The 13,419-nt window shown below is 47.5% G+C and overlaps 1 protein-coding gene across 1 annotated transcript; it reads left to right on the top strand.

Moving 5' to 3' along the window:
- The first annotated feature begins 2,518 nt into the window (after positions 1–2,518).
- Positions 2,519–7,777, top strand: msx3 (muscle segment homeobox 3). Its single transcript, XM_038783207.1, has 2 exons — positions 2,519–3,049; positions 7,340–7,777. Exons 1-2 carry the CDS (start codon positions 2,635–2,637, stop codon positions 7,753–7,755), a joined length of 831 nt encoding a protein of 276 aa, XP_038639135.1. The 5' UTR covers positions 2,519–2,634; the 3' UTR covers positions 7,756–7,777.
- The last annotated feature ends 5,642 nt before the right edge of the window (positions 7,778–13,419 follow it).

Below are 13,419 nucleotides of genomic sequence, written 5' to 3'. Positions count from 1 at the left end.
TTGGCAGTTAGGTTCATCGAGGAGTTGGGATCTGTTCTCATGGACGCGCTGTAAGGTGGTGTTTGAGTTAAGATACACTTGGAAGGGTTTAAGTTAGCCGATGGGGAGCCTTGCTGTCAAGGCGAGTGCCGCATTCTCATTCCATTCCGGGCTGTCTTCACAGCGGCAGATCCACCACCTTCATGTCAGGCCCCACTACACTGGCTGTGTTATTTTTTTTTGCTCAGGTCAGTGCTTATTCCCCTTCTCCATCCAAGGCAGCTCCCACACCCGGTGTCCCTCCTGACCTCTCTCCAGCGGATTGTGTGTCCATGCAGTCTCTCCGGGTCTGCCTCTCTCTCTCGGCTGCCTAACCCCACCGGCATGAGACAGAACGTTCGCTCACCGCGATAGAAACAACTGCTTGAAACTTCAATGAAAGTTTTCTAATAGCAGCAAGGCCAAAACGAAAGGAAATCAACCGCACATAGTAAAACCATCCTATTTAATGATAGTTTGCACTTAAATAATACCCATTTTCAACCGTACGTACTCTCTGGGGTTTATTGTCGTTTACAATCAACCTGATAATGGCAGTGGGATATTATAAAAGTTTGCAAATCGGTTATTTAATGGATCTCCGTGGGGATTCTCAGACTCAAAATAATATCTAAATAAATACTTCGGGCCAGTGAAAAAACATATTCTGACATTCTCCAGGCGACCTGAAAAGTAGCAACTTTTAAATCATTAATAGACATCCCGTAAATGAGAGAGGCGGCTCCAGCGTTAGGTACAAATATGGAAGGTTTGAGAACGAATGGCTTCCTTCTCTTTGCCACAGTGGACAGTTTGCAGAGAAATGGTGATCAGAATTTGCTGCGAGCCCTTTGACCGGGGTTAAGTTGCCCAGTAATTTGTCGGCAGACTTTAATGATGTCAGCAGCGTGATAATTTATGGTGGGTCCGGAGTTTTACTTTTAATTAAAACAAAGCTGCAACGCTTTGATGGGGAGCTGAACAGAGTGATATTAACCCCCTTCTCCATTTGCAAAAAAAAAACTCTGCAGAGAGTTTAATAAAACAAAAACAGCCTGGTCAAACTCCCAGGCAAATAGTGAACAGACATGTCCTCTGGAAAGAAAATGCAATAACGTACAGGGATGTCTAATGTGTGTGTGTTTATGAAATCATATTGGGAGTTGTGGAGAGTAGGGTGAGAATGATCAGGGGGTGGGATTGGGGGGGGGGGGGGGGGGGGTGGGAGAGAGAGATATGCAGGACACATTAAAGTTTGAGGACAATTGGTTCAGTTTGGTTGCCCTGTTCGCCCTGAGGTAGCTTCTCTGTTTGATGTTCCCGGAGCTGGCGCCTTCCATAACAAAATTCGTCTGCCTCTGAAATGCCTTGATTTATCTTGGAAGAATTGCTTTTGCTATTAGCTGTATGGGGGCTTTGGGTCTGTGTGAGTGGGGGGAGAGTGGGGGAGGAGTGGGGGGGGGGAGGGGAGAGTGGGGGGGGGAGAGGTGGGGGGGAGAGTGTGGGGGGGAGTGGGGGGGGGGGGGGGGTGGGGGGGAGTGGGGGGGGGGGGGGGGGGGGGGGGTGTGGGGTGGGGGGTGGGGGGGTAGTGGGGGGGAGGGAAGCACAGATTTACCAATCAGGAATATCTGTCCAATGAAAATATGCAGAAAATGTACCTCGGAACTTCTGATATTGAAGAGTAGCTTGTATTAAATACCAGGCGTGCTAGTTTATCCCCCCCCCCCTCTCCTCCCTCCTCCCCCCGCCCCCTCCCCCCCCCCCCTCTCCCTCTCCCCCCCTCTCCCCCCCCCCCTTCTCTCCCTCTCCCTCTCCCCCCCCCCTCTCCCTCTCCCCCCCCCCTCTCCCTCTCCCCCCCCCCCCTCTCCCTCCTCCCCCCCCCCCTCTCCCTCTCCCCCCCCCCCCCCTCTCCCTCTCCCCCCCCCCCCCCCTCTCCCTCTCCCCCCCCCCCCCCCTCTCCCTCTCCCCCCCCTCTCCCTCTCCCCCCCTCTCCCTCTCCCCCCCCTCTCCCTCTCCCCCCTCCCCCCCTCTCCCTCTCCCCCCTCCCCCCCTCTCCCTCTCCCCCCTCCCCCCCTCTCCCTCTCCCCCCTCCCTCTCCCTCTCCCCCCCTCCCTCTCCCCCCTCCCTCTCCCTCCCTCCCTCCATCCACCACAAGCACCACCTCTCTCTCCTAAAGCATCGTTTCAATAAGTCACCAGTAATGAGAAAGAGATCTTGCTAAAGGCAGCCCCACTGCTTAATTACATCGGAATTGTTGTTGTGGATCAGTGTTCCTAGGAGATTATAGCCCCTGAGCTATCAATAAACGTGCTCAGCAAGGGATCTATGATTAACTACTCATTTATTTCAAAATGATTGTTGCCTTTTAGAACCCAGGGACCAATCGGGGCCGCATTTTCGTCGTCAGCACCCTAACCCAACCATTCCATTGGAGGGCGGCGAGATAACAGAAAACTGGGAAGAACTTTTAAAGCAAGTCAAATCCCGGCGCTCCAAATTGAGGAAAGCGTTTTTGGCAGATTGGGGGAAGTTAATTGATTTGCCGTGGCTCGACGGAGGGTCGCACAAGAGGGCTTTCGTTGTAAAACAACAACAAAAAGTGGTCTTAAGGTGTATATGGCCCCTTCCTCACGGATGATGAATACTGTGCAGGGGTCTCTGATCCAGGGGATTAAAGAGCAGGAGGACTCGGAGACCGCGGGGAAGGGGCGAGACTGCAGCCAAGCTTCGCCCGTGGGCTCGAAGGGATGTAAAATTCAGATTTCCAGCCTGCCTTTCAGCGTGGAGTCGCTCATCTCCCACCACAACCCCTTCAGGACACAGCAGCCTTCCTCGGAGCCTGCACTGCCTGTGGTTAACTCTTTAGGAGCGAAGGAGCAATCCTCCTCCTCCTGTTCCTCCAGGACTCAGGGTCACCCTGGGAAAGACTTTGCAAACTTTCCCCAGACTCCCTCCCCGCACCAATCGGACCCCCCCAGCGAGAAGGAGCAGCCGGCGTGGGTTCAAAATGGTTCATATTCACCTCCTCCAAGTAAGTGGCTGATTCCCTCTCTGCTCTCTGCCTGCTGAGCTCCCACCGGGGGGGGGGGGGGGGGGAGATTCGGGGTCTGTTAAATATTTCTTTAAAAATCTCCCAACAGTAACTGTTCCCAGTGGTTTGAACCAGGAGTGGACCAGGAGGGTGGGATTTGAGCTGGTCCTCCCACAGTGACAACAGCTGGGTGGTGAACAGTGAGGCAGAAACAGGAATAAGGAGCACTTTTTCAATTCCCTCTTCAGATTGTGAGAGCGACGTCCGCAAGGCCCAGCATTTGTTGGTCATTCCTAATTGCCCTTGAACCGCGTGCCTTGCTAGCCCCTTTCAGAGGGCAAGAGTCAACCACATTGCTGTGGGTCTGGAGTGGCGGAGGCCATTTGGCCCATGTAGGGCGGATAAAGCCCAGTGAGAATTCTCCCGGGAAAAGGCCGTTAGTGACCCAGAGGTTAGGATAATCCATTAGGGTCATGATTATTATGACAGGACCAGGCTGTGGGACATAGACCGGACTGTGGGACATAGACCGGGCTGTGGGACATAGACCGGGCTGTGGGACATAGACCGGGCTGTGGGACATAGACCGGACTGTGGGACATAGACCGGACTGTGGGACATAGACCGGGCTGTGGGACAGAGACCGGGCTGTGGGACATAGACCGGACTGTGGGACATAGACCGGGCTGTGGGACATAGACCGGACTGTGGGACATAGACCGGGCTGTGGGACATAGACCGGGCTGTGGGACATAGACCGGACTGTGGGACATAGACGGGGCTCTGGGACATAGACGGGGCTCTGGGACATGGGGGCGGCACGGTAGCACAGTGGTTAGCACTGTTGCTTCCCAGCTCCAGGGTCCCAGGTTCGATTTCCCCGCTGGGTCACTAACTGTGGGGAGTCTGCACGTTCTCCTCGTGTCTGGGTGGGTTTCCTCCGGGTGCTCCGGTTTCCTTCCACAAGTCCCAAAATATGTGCTTCTAAGGTAAATTGGACATTCTGAATTCTCCCTCAGTGTACCCGAACAGACGCCAGAGGGTGGCGACTAGGGGATTTTCACAGTAACTTCATTAGTGTTAATATAAGCCTACTTATGACACTAACAAAGATTATTATTATTATTACATAGGCAGGACTGTGGGACGTAGACCGGATGTGGGATTTTAACAGGACTGTGGATACAAATGGGACAGTAGGCTGTACTGTATGTTATAGATCAGACAGAGCGACATGGACCAAACTGTGGGACATGGACGGGACAGTGAGACATAGACCACACTGTGTTATAGATCGGACAATGTTATCATAGAATCCCTGCAGTGCAGAAGGAGGCCATTTGGCCCATCGACCCTTTGAAAGAGCCCCCTACTTAGGCCCAATCCTCCACCCAACCAACCCCATAACCGCACCCAACGTTTGGGCAAATTTTAGCATGGCCAGTCCACCTAACCTGCACATTTGTGGGAGGAAACCGGAGGAAACGCCCACAGACACGGGAGAAAGTGCAAACTCCACAGGCAGTGACCCAAGACTGTCCCTGAATCCGGCCCCTGGCGCTATGAGACAGCAGTGCTACCGTGGCGCCTCTATGGACCGGGACACTGTGTTATGGACTGAACTGTGTGATATAGACCAGTTTATGTTATGGACCGGATTGTGGGTTGGAGACCAGACTGTGGGTCATCGTGACTGTAGGTTAGAGACTGCGGGACATGGATATATAAATATTTGTTCTTCGACAAGTCAGAATTTGGTTACTAACAAAAAAAAAGGGCGTATGGGGAAGTGGTTGATGCCAGATTAGCAAATTCCAAACATCTATTGAAGTCTGTCCGCTTCCGAATTTAAATCGTGGTCTTCCCCCAACCCGGTTTGACTGGGACTCCACTGTCTTTTGGTCATGTGTACTGGTGTAAATGCAGCGACATGAAATCCGCAATCTCCTCTATCGAAGAAAAAAACCCGAAAACCTCTCGATATTGGATAAGTGGGAGCGTGACCGAAAGTGACGATGTGTAGAGCGAGAGAGATGCTATTCACTGGGGAGCTCCAGTGTGGGAGCTGTTTGCATTTCCTAAACTTGGTGCGAATGGAACCTCGTTTATTCGTTTGTCTTTGGGTCAATCAGAGTGAAAGTTCTGTGCGAGCTGCCATTAGAGAGCCGCCCAGTTTAATTTCTACAACCGCGGAAGTCCCAAACAAGTGATGCAACAGCCACCCATCCCTTCTCCATCCAGGGTGATTGGGAATAGTTGTAATGCTCCAAGGAGATAGGTTTTTACAGTGGGATTTCCCCCCTGGTGATCTCCCTCCTTGATGATCTCCCTCCTTGATCTAACCCACTTGATGCAGGGGAGCGGGAGCGACAGGGGTTCCATTCAAATATTCTGGGGAACTGTGTCCCCGGAGCTCCTCAGGGCCATTGTGCATTAATTGTTAAATCAAATATGGGGGGAATGGACTGTCTGAGACAGTCGAGATCTTTCAGAATGAACGTAGCTAAAATTAGACATAGAAAAGGGAGCGAATGCAATGTTGTTTGGGGTTTAAATGTAAAAATCCACAATGTTGGCCTCCTGTGTCACGGCGCCACACCAGCACAGGAGGAGGCCCATCGAGCCTGCACCCACAAAATGACATTAAATCGGCACTTATCCCTCTTTCTAGCACTTGCCCCATTCCATAGGCGGTGTGAGGTAAATTGTATTGCACAAACAAACCCAAATCTTGCTGTTGATACAGTCAGCTTTGGAAAATGCATTTGTAAAGATTTCAAAATAAAAGCTTTGGACAATGCTATTTTGTTGATAATGGGATGGGTATAATTGAGTCAAAATGCCATTCTTGTGGAGTTCAGTGTTTTGAATGGTCTGCTCCATGTAGAGTAGAGTTCAGTGTTTTGAATGGTCTGCTCCATGTAGAGTAGAGTTCAGTGTTTTGAATGGTCCGCTCCATGTAGAGTAGAGTTCAGTGTTTTGAATGGTCCGCTCCATGTAGAGTAGAGTTCAGTGTTTTGAATGGTCCGCTCCATGTAGAGTAGAGTTCAGTGTTTTGAATGGTCCGCTCCATGTAGAGTAGAGTTCAGTGTTTTGAATGGTCCACTCCACGTAGAGTTCAGTGTTTTGAATGGTCCGCTCCATGTAGAGTAGAGTTCAGTGTTTTGAATGGTCCGCTCCATGTAGAGTAGAGTTCAGTGTTTTGAATGGTCCGCTCCATGTAGAGTAGAGTTCAGTGTTTTGAATGGTCCGCTCCATGTAGAGTAGAGTTCAGTGTTTTGAATGGTCCGCTCCATGTAGAGTAGAGTTCAGTGTTTTGAATAGTCCGCTCCATGTAGAGTAGAGTTCAGTGTTTTGAATGGTCCGCTCCATGTAGAGTAGAGTTCAGTGTTTTGAATAGTCCGCTCCATGTAGAGTAGAGTTCAGTGTTTTGAATGGTCCGCTCCATGTAGAGTAGAGTTCAGTGTTTTGAATGGTCCACTCAATGTAGAGTAGATTTCAGTGTTTTGAATGGTCCGCTCCATGTAGAGTAGAGTTCAGTGTTTTGAATGGTCCACTCAATGTAGAGTAGATTTCAGTGTTTTGAATGGTCCGCTCCATGTAGAGTAGAGTTCAGTGTTTTGAATGGTTTGCTCCATGTAGAGTTCAGAGTTTTGAATTGTCCTCTCCATGTAGAGTAGAGTTCAGTGTTTTGAATGGTTTGCTCCATGTCGAGTAGAGTTCAGTGTTTTGAATGGTTTGCTCCATGTAGAGTAGAGTTCAGTGTATTGAATGGTCCGCTCCATGTAGAGTAGAGTTCAGTGTATTGAATGGTCCACTCCATGTAGAGTAGAGTTCAGTGTTTTGAATGGTCCGCTCCATGTAGAGTAGAGTTCAGTGTTTTGAATAGTCCGCTCCATGTAGAGTAGAGTTCAGTGTTTTGAATGGTCCGCTCCATGTAGAGTAGAGTTCAGTGTTTTGAATAGTCCGCTCCATGTAGAGTAGAGTTCAGTGTTTTGAATGGTCCGCTCCATGTAGAGTAGAGTTCAGTGTTTTGAATGGTCCACTCAATGTAGAGTAGATTTCAGTGTTTTGAATGGTCCGCTCCATGTCGAGTAGAGTTCAGTGTTTTGAATGGTTTGCTCCATGTAGAGTTCAGAGTTTTGAATTGTCCTCTCCATGTAGAGTAGAGTTCAGTGTTTTGAATGGTTTGCTCCATGTTGAGTAGAATTGAGTGTTTTGAATGGTCCGCCCCATGCACAGCAGCTGAAGTGCTTTATTTTTAAATAAAACTGGTTGTTTTTATTGCAGGGCACCCCAGTCCTCCCCCGTGCACGCTGAGGAAACACAAAAACAACAGGAAACCCAGGACGCCCTTCACCACCTCGCAACTGCTGTCCCTGGAGCGCAAGTTCCGCCAGAAACAGTACCTGTCTATCGCCGAGAGGGCCGAGTTCTCCAGCTCCCTCAACCTGACCGAGACCCAGGTCAAGATCTGGTTCCAGAACCGACGGGCCAAGGCCAAGAGGCTACAGGAAGCCGAACTGGAGAAGCTCAAACTGGCGGCCAAGCCTCTGCTGCCGTCGTTCGGCCTGCCGTTTCCCATCGCCTCGCACCTCACCTCCCCCAGCTTGTACGGACCGTCTAACGCCTTCCAGCGCCCTGGCCTCCCTGTGCCGGGCTTTCTCACAGCCCCGGTCACATATGGAATGTATTATTTATCATAGATTGTAACCGTGCCCCCCCCCCCCCCCCAGCCCCCACTGCCTTTATTCAGCACCCCCTGAAAGAATTGAACTCATCTACCCCAAGGTTGCAGTGCAGTGTTCCAGAGGCTGGCAACATCCTTGCACAATAATCTGCTACAGTTTGCAGTGGTTGGGATTTTCCCCCACCACTTTCTGCCCCAGACTTAAGCGGGTCAGCCTCCCCCCTCTTCACAAAGTGCAACAATACACGGAACAGTCGATATCTAGAAATCGAAGTCTCTACCGCCCCAAAAAAGCCCCCCCCCCCCCAAATTTCCACGGCGGGACGAGAAAAGAAAGCGATAAATCCTCTCCACATAATTATAGCTGTCGTTTGGTTTCAAGTGCCTTTGGGTTTTGATGATCAGTCCCGCGGACTCTGGAGCTTTGCAGTGTTCCCTGACGAACTTTTGAGTTGATTCCTGACTTTTAATTTGGGGTGGGGGGAAAAGTTGGAAGCTCACTTTGAACGGACCAAGCAAGACTTGCTGAAGGGGAGCAAATGCCATAGGACTTGATAACGCGTGGCTCCAGGGAGGGGGTTGAAGTTATATATTATTTGTTTTGGCGTTGCTAAATTGTCTCACCTTTTCACTGTCATTTTATAACTTCATCTGTGTATAAAACAGCCCCAACCCCTTTGACAGGGGAGGTTTAAAACGAGGTTTGTTTTCAGAAAGTGTGATCTGATCATTTGCTTAAGGACTTTTTGTTTTCGATCAACCAGACCTCCTTGTAAATATAACAAAAAACCGTGTAGAAGTAGGGCTGGGTTTTTCTATCTTCTGTTTTTATTTTGCTTTTTGGACGCAACCTCCGCCAGCCGTAGCAGGAGGGAGCAACTCTGAAGAGTGTTTACCGATATTTAAATATATATTAAGTGCATTTAAGATACTTTTTAAGAGCTGTTTACATTTCCTTACACGAGTGTACAGTGCGTTGCAGATGGTAAAATGGGTCACTTGTTTCTTTTTGTACATTGATGGTCAAATAAACTCTTTAATTGTTTTTCTCCCCCCTCCTAACTTTATTTATTTTATTTCCCTCGTTTATTGGTGACAGTTCGTTGCGATTGCTTTAGAAAACAAAATGTTTTGTGAAGCTGGCCGGGTCGATCTCATAATAGCTGACTGGGGGGATGGATGTTGAGCTAATGCTGGAGGGAGAGACAGAGAGAGAAATGGGGACTTTTATTAGATTCCTGGTTACCGCCAATTAAACGTCAACGGTCAGGGCGAAGGTGACAGGCGAAATGAACATCAAATGAAGCTAAATGGACCCGGGGAATTCACGCAGCCAACAGTTTTTTTTGGGTCAGTTTTTTTTAAAACTCTCAGCTTGATTTATTTTCGTCACCCCTCCTCTCCAGTCTTAAATAAAACAAAATTTAAAACAGATCATTTATTTGCGAGTTCCCTGCTCCCTGCAGACTGTTAATCGATTGATTTTTGAGCTGTGGATCCGGGCAGATTGTATCAATTGTTCAATGTCTGCCGTTTGAACCAAATTTATAACCGTCTGATGGATTAGAATGCAATTAATTGTCCAACCTGTTTAGTGAGTTTGAAATCACTAATATTATAAATAAGTATAAGTGTTTAGAATCCCGATCGATTAAGTTGTTAGTCGAAAGGACGCGTTTGATTTTCAAATGTTTTCCTAGCCAAGGACTGGTCAAGTCGAGAGTTAGAACATAGAACATAGAACAGTACAGCACAGAACAGGCCCTTCGGCCCTCAATGTGGCGAGCCATGATCACCCTACTCAAACCTACGTATCCACCCTATACCCGTAACCCAACAACCCCCCTTAACAGTTGTTGTCACAATTGTTGTTCCCAGGATTTGTTTATTCCCATCCTCACCTCCCAAGTTTATACCGTTTGAATGTTCAAACCTTTCTCTTGTTTTAATGTTGGTGCCCAGCACTCGCGTAACATTTGCTGTTTGAACCCCCCCCCCCCCCACACCCCCAGTGTTTTGGTGTTGAATCCGATTGTTTGAGGAATCTGCCAGCCAGATTCTCGACAGCCTGATGCCATTTGGAGCTTGCGGTGCCTGGTCACAGTTTCATGATGAATTCCGAGTTGAAAACTAAATTCAGACATTAAAGGCGACTGACTTTACGCGAGGTGCGCCCTGCACCGTCCGGGGTAATTTCACAGAGCTAATCGTTTTTTTATAATTCAATAATATTCATAATTTGGGCCACTTTCCGTCCGTTTAATGGGCCCTTGAGTTATTATTGCGGACATAGGCAAAGCATTTCCGCTCAAACTAGTCTGCAGTGTGTGACCCGATGCTGATGTGTCCCAAACACAATGCAATATTCCCATCTAGCGGTCACCTCCCGCATAACCCGCTCGCCTGTGTTGTTTTGTCAATCCCCAGCCAAGTTCTCCCCCCCCCCCCCCCCCCCAAATACAGGTCAGTGTATGCCAGCACAGGCATCCCATCATTAGAAAAAAGAAATGCACTTTATTTTTGCATGCATAGTTTCTGCACCTACTTCCCTGTTATTGTTAAGATTTCCCAGGGGTACATTTTATTTAGCAAACATTTGTATGGGCATGAATTCTCGCACCCACCGCCCCAAATAAAAGCATTCACACTCCCATTGACACTCGTTATCATAGAATTTACAGTGCAGAAGGAGGCCATTTGGCCCATCGAGTCTGCACCGGCTCTTGGAAAGAGCACCCTACCCGAGGTCAACACCTCCACCCTATCCCCATAACCCAGTAACCCCACCCAACACTAAGGGCAATTTTGGACACTAAAGGCAATTTATCACAGCCAATCTACCTAACCTACACATCTTTGGACTGTGGGAGGAAATTCAGAGCACCCAGTGGAAACCCACGCACACACGGGGAAGATGTGCAGACTCCGCACAGACAATGACTCAAGCTGGAATCGAACCTGGGACCCTGGAGCTGTGAAGCAATTGTGCTATCCACAATGCTACCATGCTGCCCCTCGTTCACTAGTTTCCCCCACCATAACCACACTGATTACTGCTGGGGATTTCCTTCTGTTGCATTGTAAATTTTTAGCTCAACATAAAAGTAAAACGTGATTTAAAAAATAATCAGAGGTTGTCAGTAGCTCCAATAGAATTATAGATAAAAGTTGGGCTGAGCTTTACCATATAAATAAATAGGAGGCAGTATTTAAATGCTTACAACACCCACTGTACATTATTGTACAAGACACCTTAAATTGTACATTTTATGGGCCTTCAGTTTATTTTGACTGTTTATAATGCTGTTTGTAAAATAAAAATTACTTTACACTACATTGTGAAGCACGTTCCCATCTCTGAACCCTGTAGAGAATAGTCCTCTTCTTTTCGAATGTGGACAGTGACTGATGCGGAGATGTGGATCTGCTGGGGGAAAGGACCAACCGTTCTTCATGTGAGGCGGAGGGGGCCGGTGCCCGAAAGCTTACTGGGACATCGCGGCAAATCGCGCTTTAGCCATCAGTATTTGGGCCCAGTCTCCAGGAGGCCATTGTCTCTCAAACAGGAGCTGGTCTCATGTTTTGTTTCAGAATTGAAAATTATCTGGCAAGAATTGCTGATCTATTTTGGTAGCTGGAATGAAAATAGCTGACTCAGTGCAGGCAGTTTTTGACTTTCTTGTTCTTGGTGGCTTAGTCCCAAATCAGGAGCACCATTTTCCTAGGAATCCTATCAGAGTAGCTTCATTAAATATCCATATGGGCAAGGGTGTCTACTGCATTTTCCATTCTCACCTGTGATCTCCACATATGCAATGCTTCCTAAGCAGCGCCGTGTATATCTTTTTTCAATTTTCCCTACACTATCAAACTGCACAGTATTGTCAACAGTTAATAATTCCTACGGCTATGACCAACTATTTTGTTTACAGACTGCTATGACGAACCTATTTTATTTAGAGATCAACAAGCAGTTTCACACCCGTCAATCTATTAGTAATTTTACGGAGTTCTCTTGAGGGCTGCACAGTGGTTAGCACTTCTGCCTCAGTGTCAGGGACCCAGGTTCAAATCCCAGCACAGCTTTTAAAATCTGAGCTTCAGTGACTAAAAAATACTGGATTCTTATTTTTAATAAACCCTATCTGATTTCTAATGCTCTTTCGGGAAGAAAATCTGCCGTCCTTACCCAGCCTCGCCTCTATGTGACTGCCTGATATTTTTAAGATTTCTCAGCCATATATTTTATTTTGCAAACATTTGTGTGGGTATGAATCATATTCTCGCACCCGCCACCCCAAAGAAAAGCTCCACCATCGTCCCATTTACACTCGTTCACTGGTTTCCCCCATCGTAACCACACTGATTACTGCTGGGGATTTCCTTCTGTTGAATCGTAAATTTCTACACAAGTAAACAGTGACTTAAAAAAATAATCAGAGGGTGTCAGGATTGTAAGCAACTCTAATAGAATTATATATAAACTTTGGGCCAAGCTTTACCACATAAATAAATAGGAGGCAGTATTACAAGCATAGAACATCCACTGTACAATACACCTGCAAGTTCAAGCTACTTGGTAAGGCTGCTTACCACCACCATGAACAGTAAATGCTGGTCTGGCCAACAATGTTCACTTCCTGCAAATTAATTAAGAGATGGGTTGTATTTGGTATTGGTCATTGTGTGCCTATCATTGTAAAATAGCAAATGTACTGGTCCATATTACACAATTCTAAAATATTGTGTATCTCTCTCACTTCCACAAAAACAAAAAGGCAGTTCTTGCTGAAACTATCACTGGCACAACACTGCACCGATAAGCTTACAATGAACAGCAGCCGGGAAATTGGTCTTTTTCCACCCACAGTGCAGGCCTGGCTGGCTGTGGAGCATAAGGCCCACCTTCAAATGACCTGTCATTACCTTTGGGCCTGGCTGCAATCAAAACACTGTTCGACCCAAAAGAAAAACCTCATACCTTAGGCTTTGGACTGGGCTTTAAAAGCTTAAACTGTCCAAAACACTGGTGGAAAACATCTAGTCAATACTAACGTGCTGCTTATAAATGCTATGTGTTGCTGTCATGTGAAAAATGAAAATGAAATGAAATGAAAATCGCTTATTGTCACGAGTAGGCTTCAATGAAGTTACTGTGAAAAGCCCCTAGTCGCCACATTCCAGCACCTGTCCGGGGAGGCTGGTACGGGAATCGAACCGTGCTGCTGGCCTGCTTTAAAAGCCAGCAATTTAGCCAATGAGCTAAACCAGCCCCTGTCATGTGTGACAGATTGTGATGGTGTAATGGTGTGATGGTGTAATCTTCAATATTGTAGTGCCACAGAATTTTGTGTAAAAGGGCTCGTGATTCATCTTTTTCACTGCCCACTCCATTTGGGAGTCAATGGGAGAAGGAGATCCCGGACCAGCGATTATTTTCCACCTCATTGTCATGGGATGTTGACTGAAAGGGTGCACCAGGATTATTGTACATAGTATTGGGGATAAATACTACATGTCCCCCATGCTGTATCTTTTTCACACTCTGTGCAGAAGCATTGGCAATCCACAGCTTTGCCCGGTATAATCTAATTAAAACATTTTCTACTGGAATATCCTAGCCAGAAAGCAGTGGAAATGTGTTTGGAAATGATGGGTGTTCAATAAAGGTGCATGGAAA

This window comes from Scyliorhinus canicula, chromosome 22 (assembly GCF_902713615.1).
Source record: "Scyliorhinus canicula chromosome 22, sScyCan1.1, whole genome shotgun sequence".
NCBI classification, from domain to species: Eukaryota; Metazoa; Chordata; class Chondrichthyes; order Carcharhiniformes; family Scyliorhinidae; genus Scyliorhinus; species Scyliorhinus canicula.
This window is presented reverse-complemented; position numbering and strand designations above follow the sequence as displayed.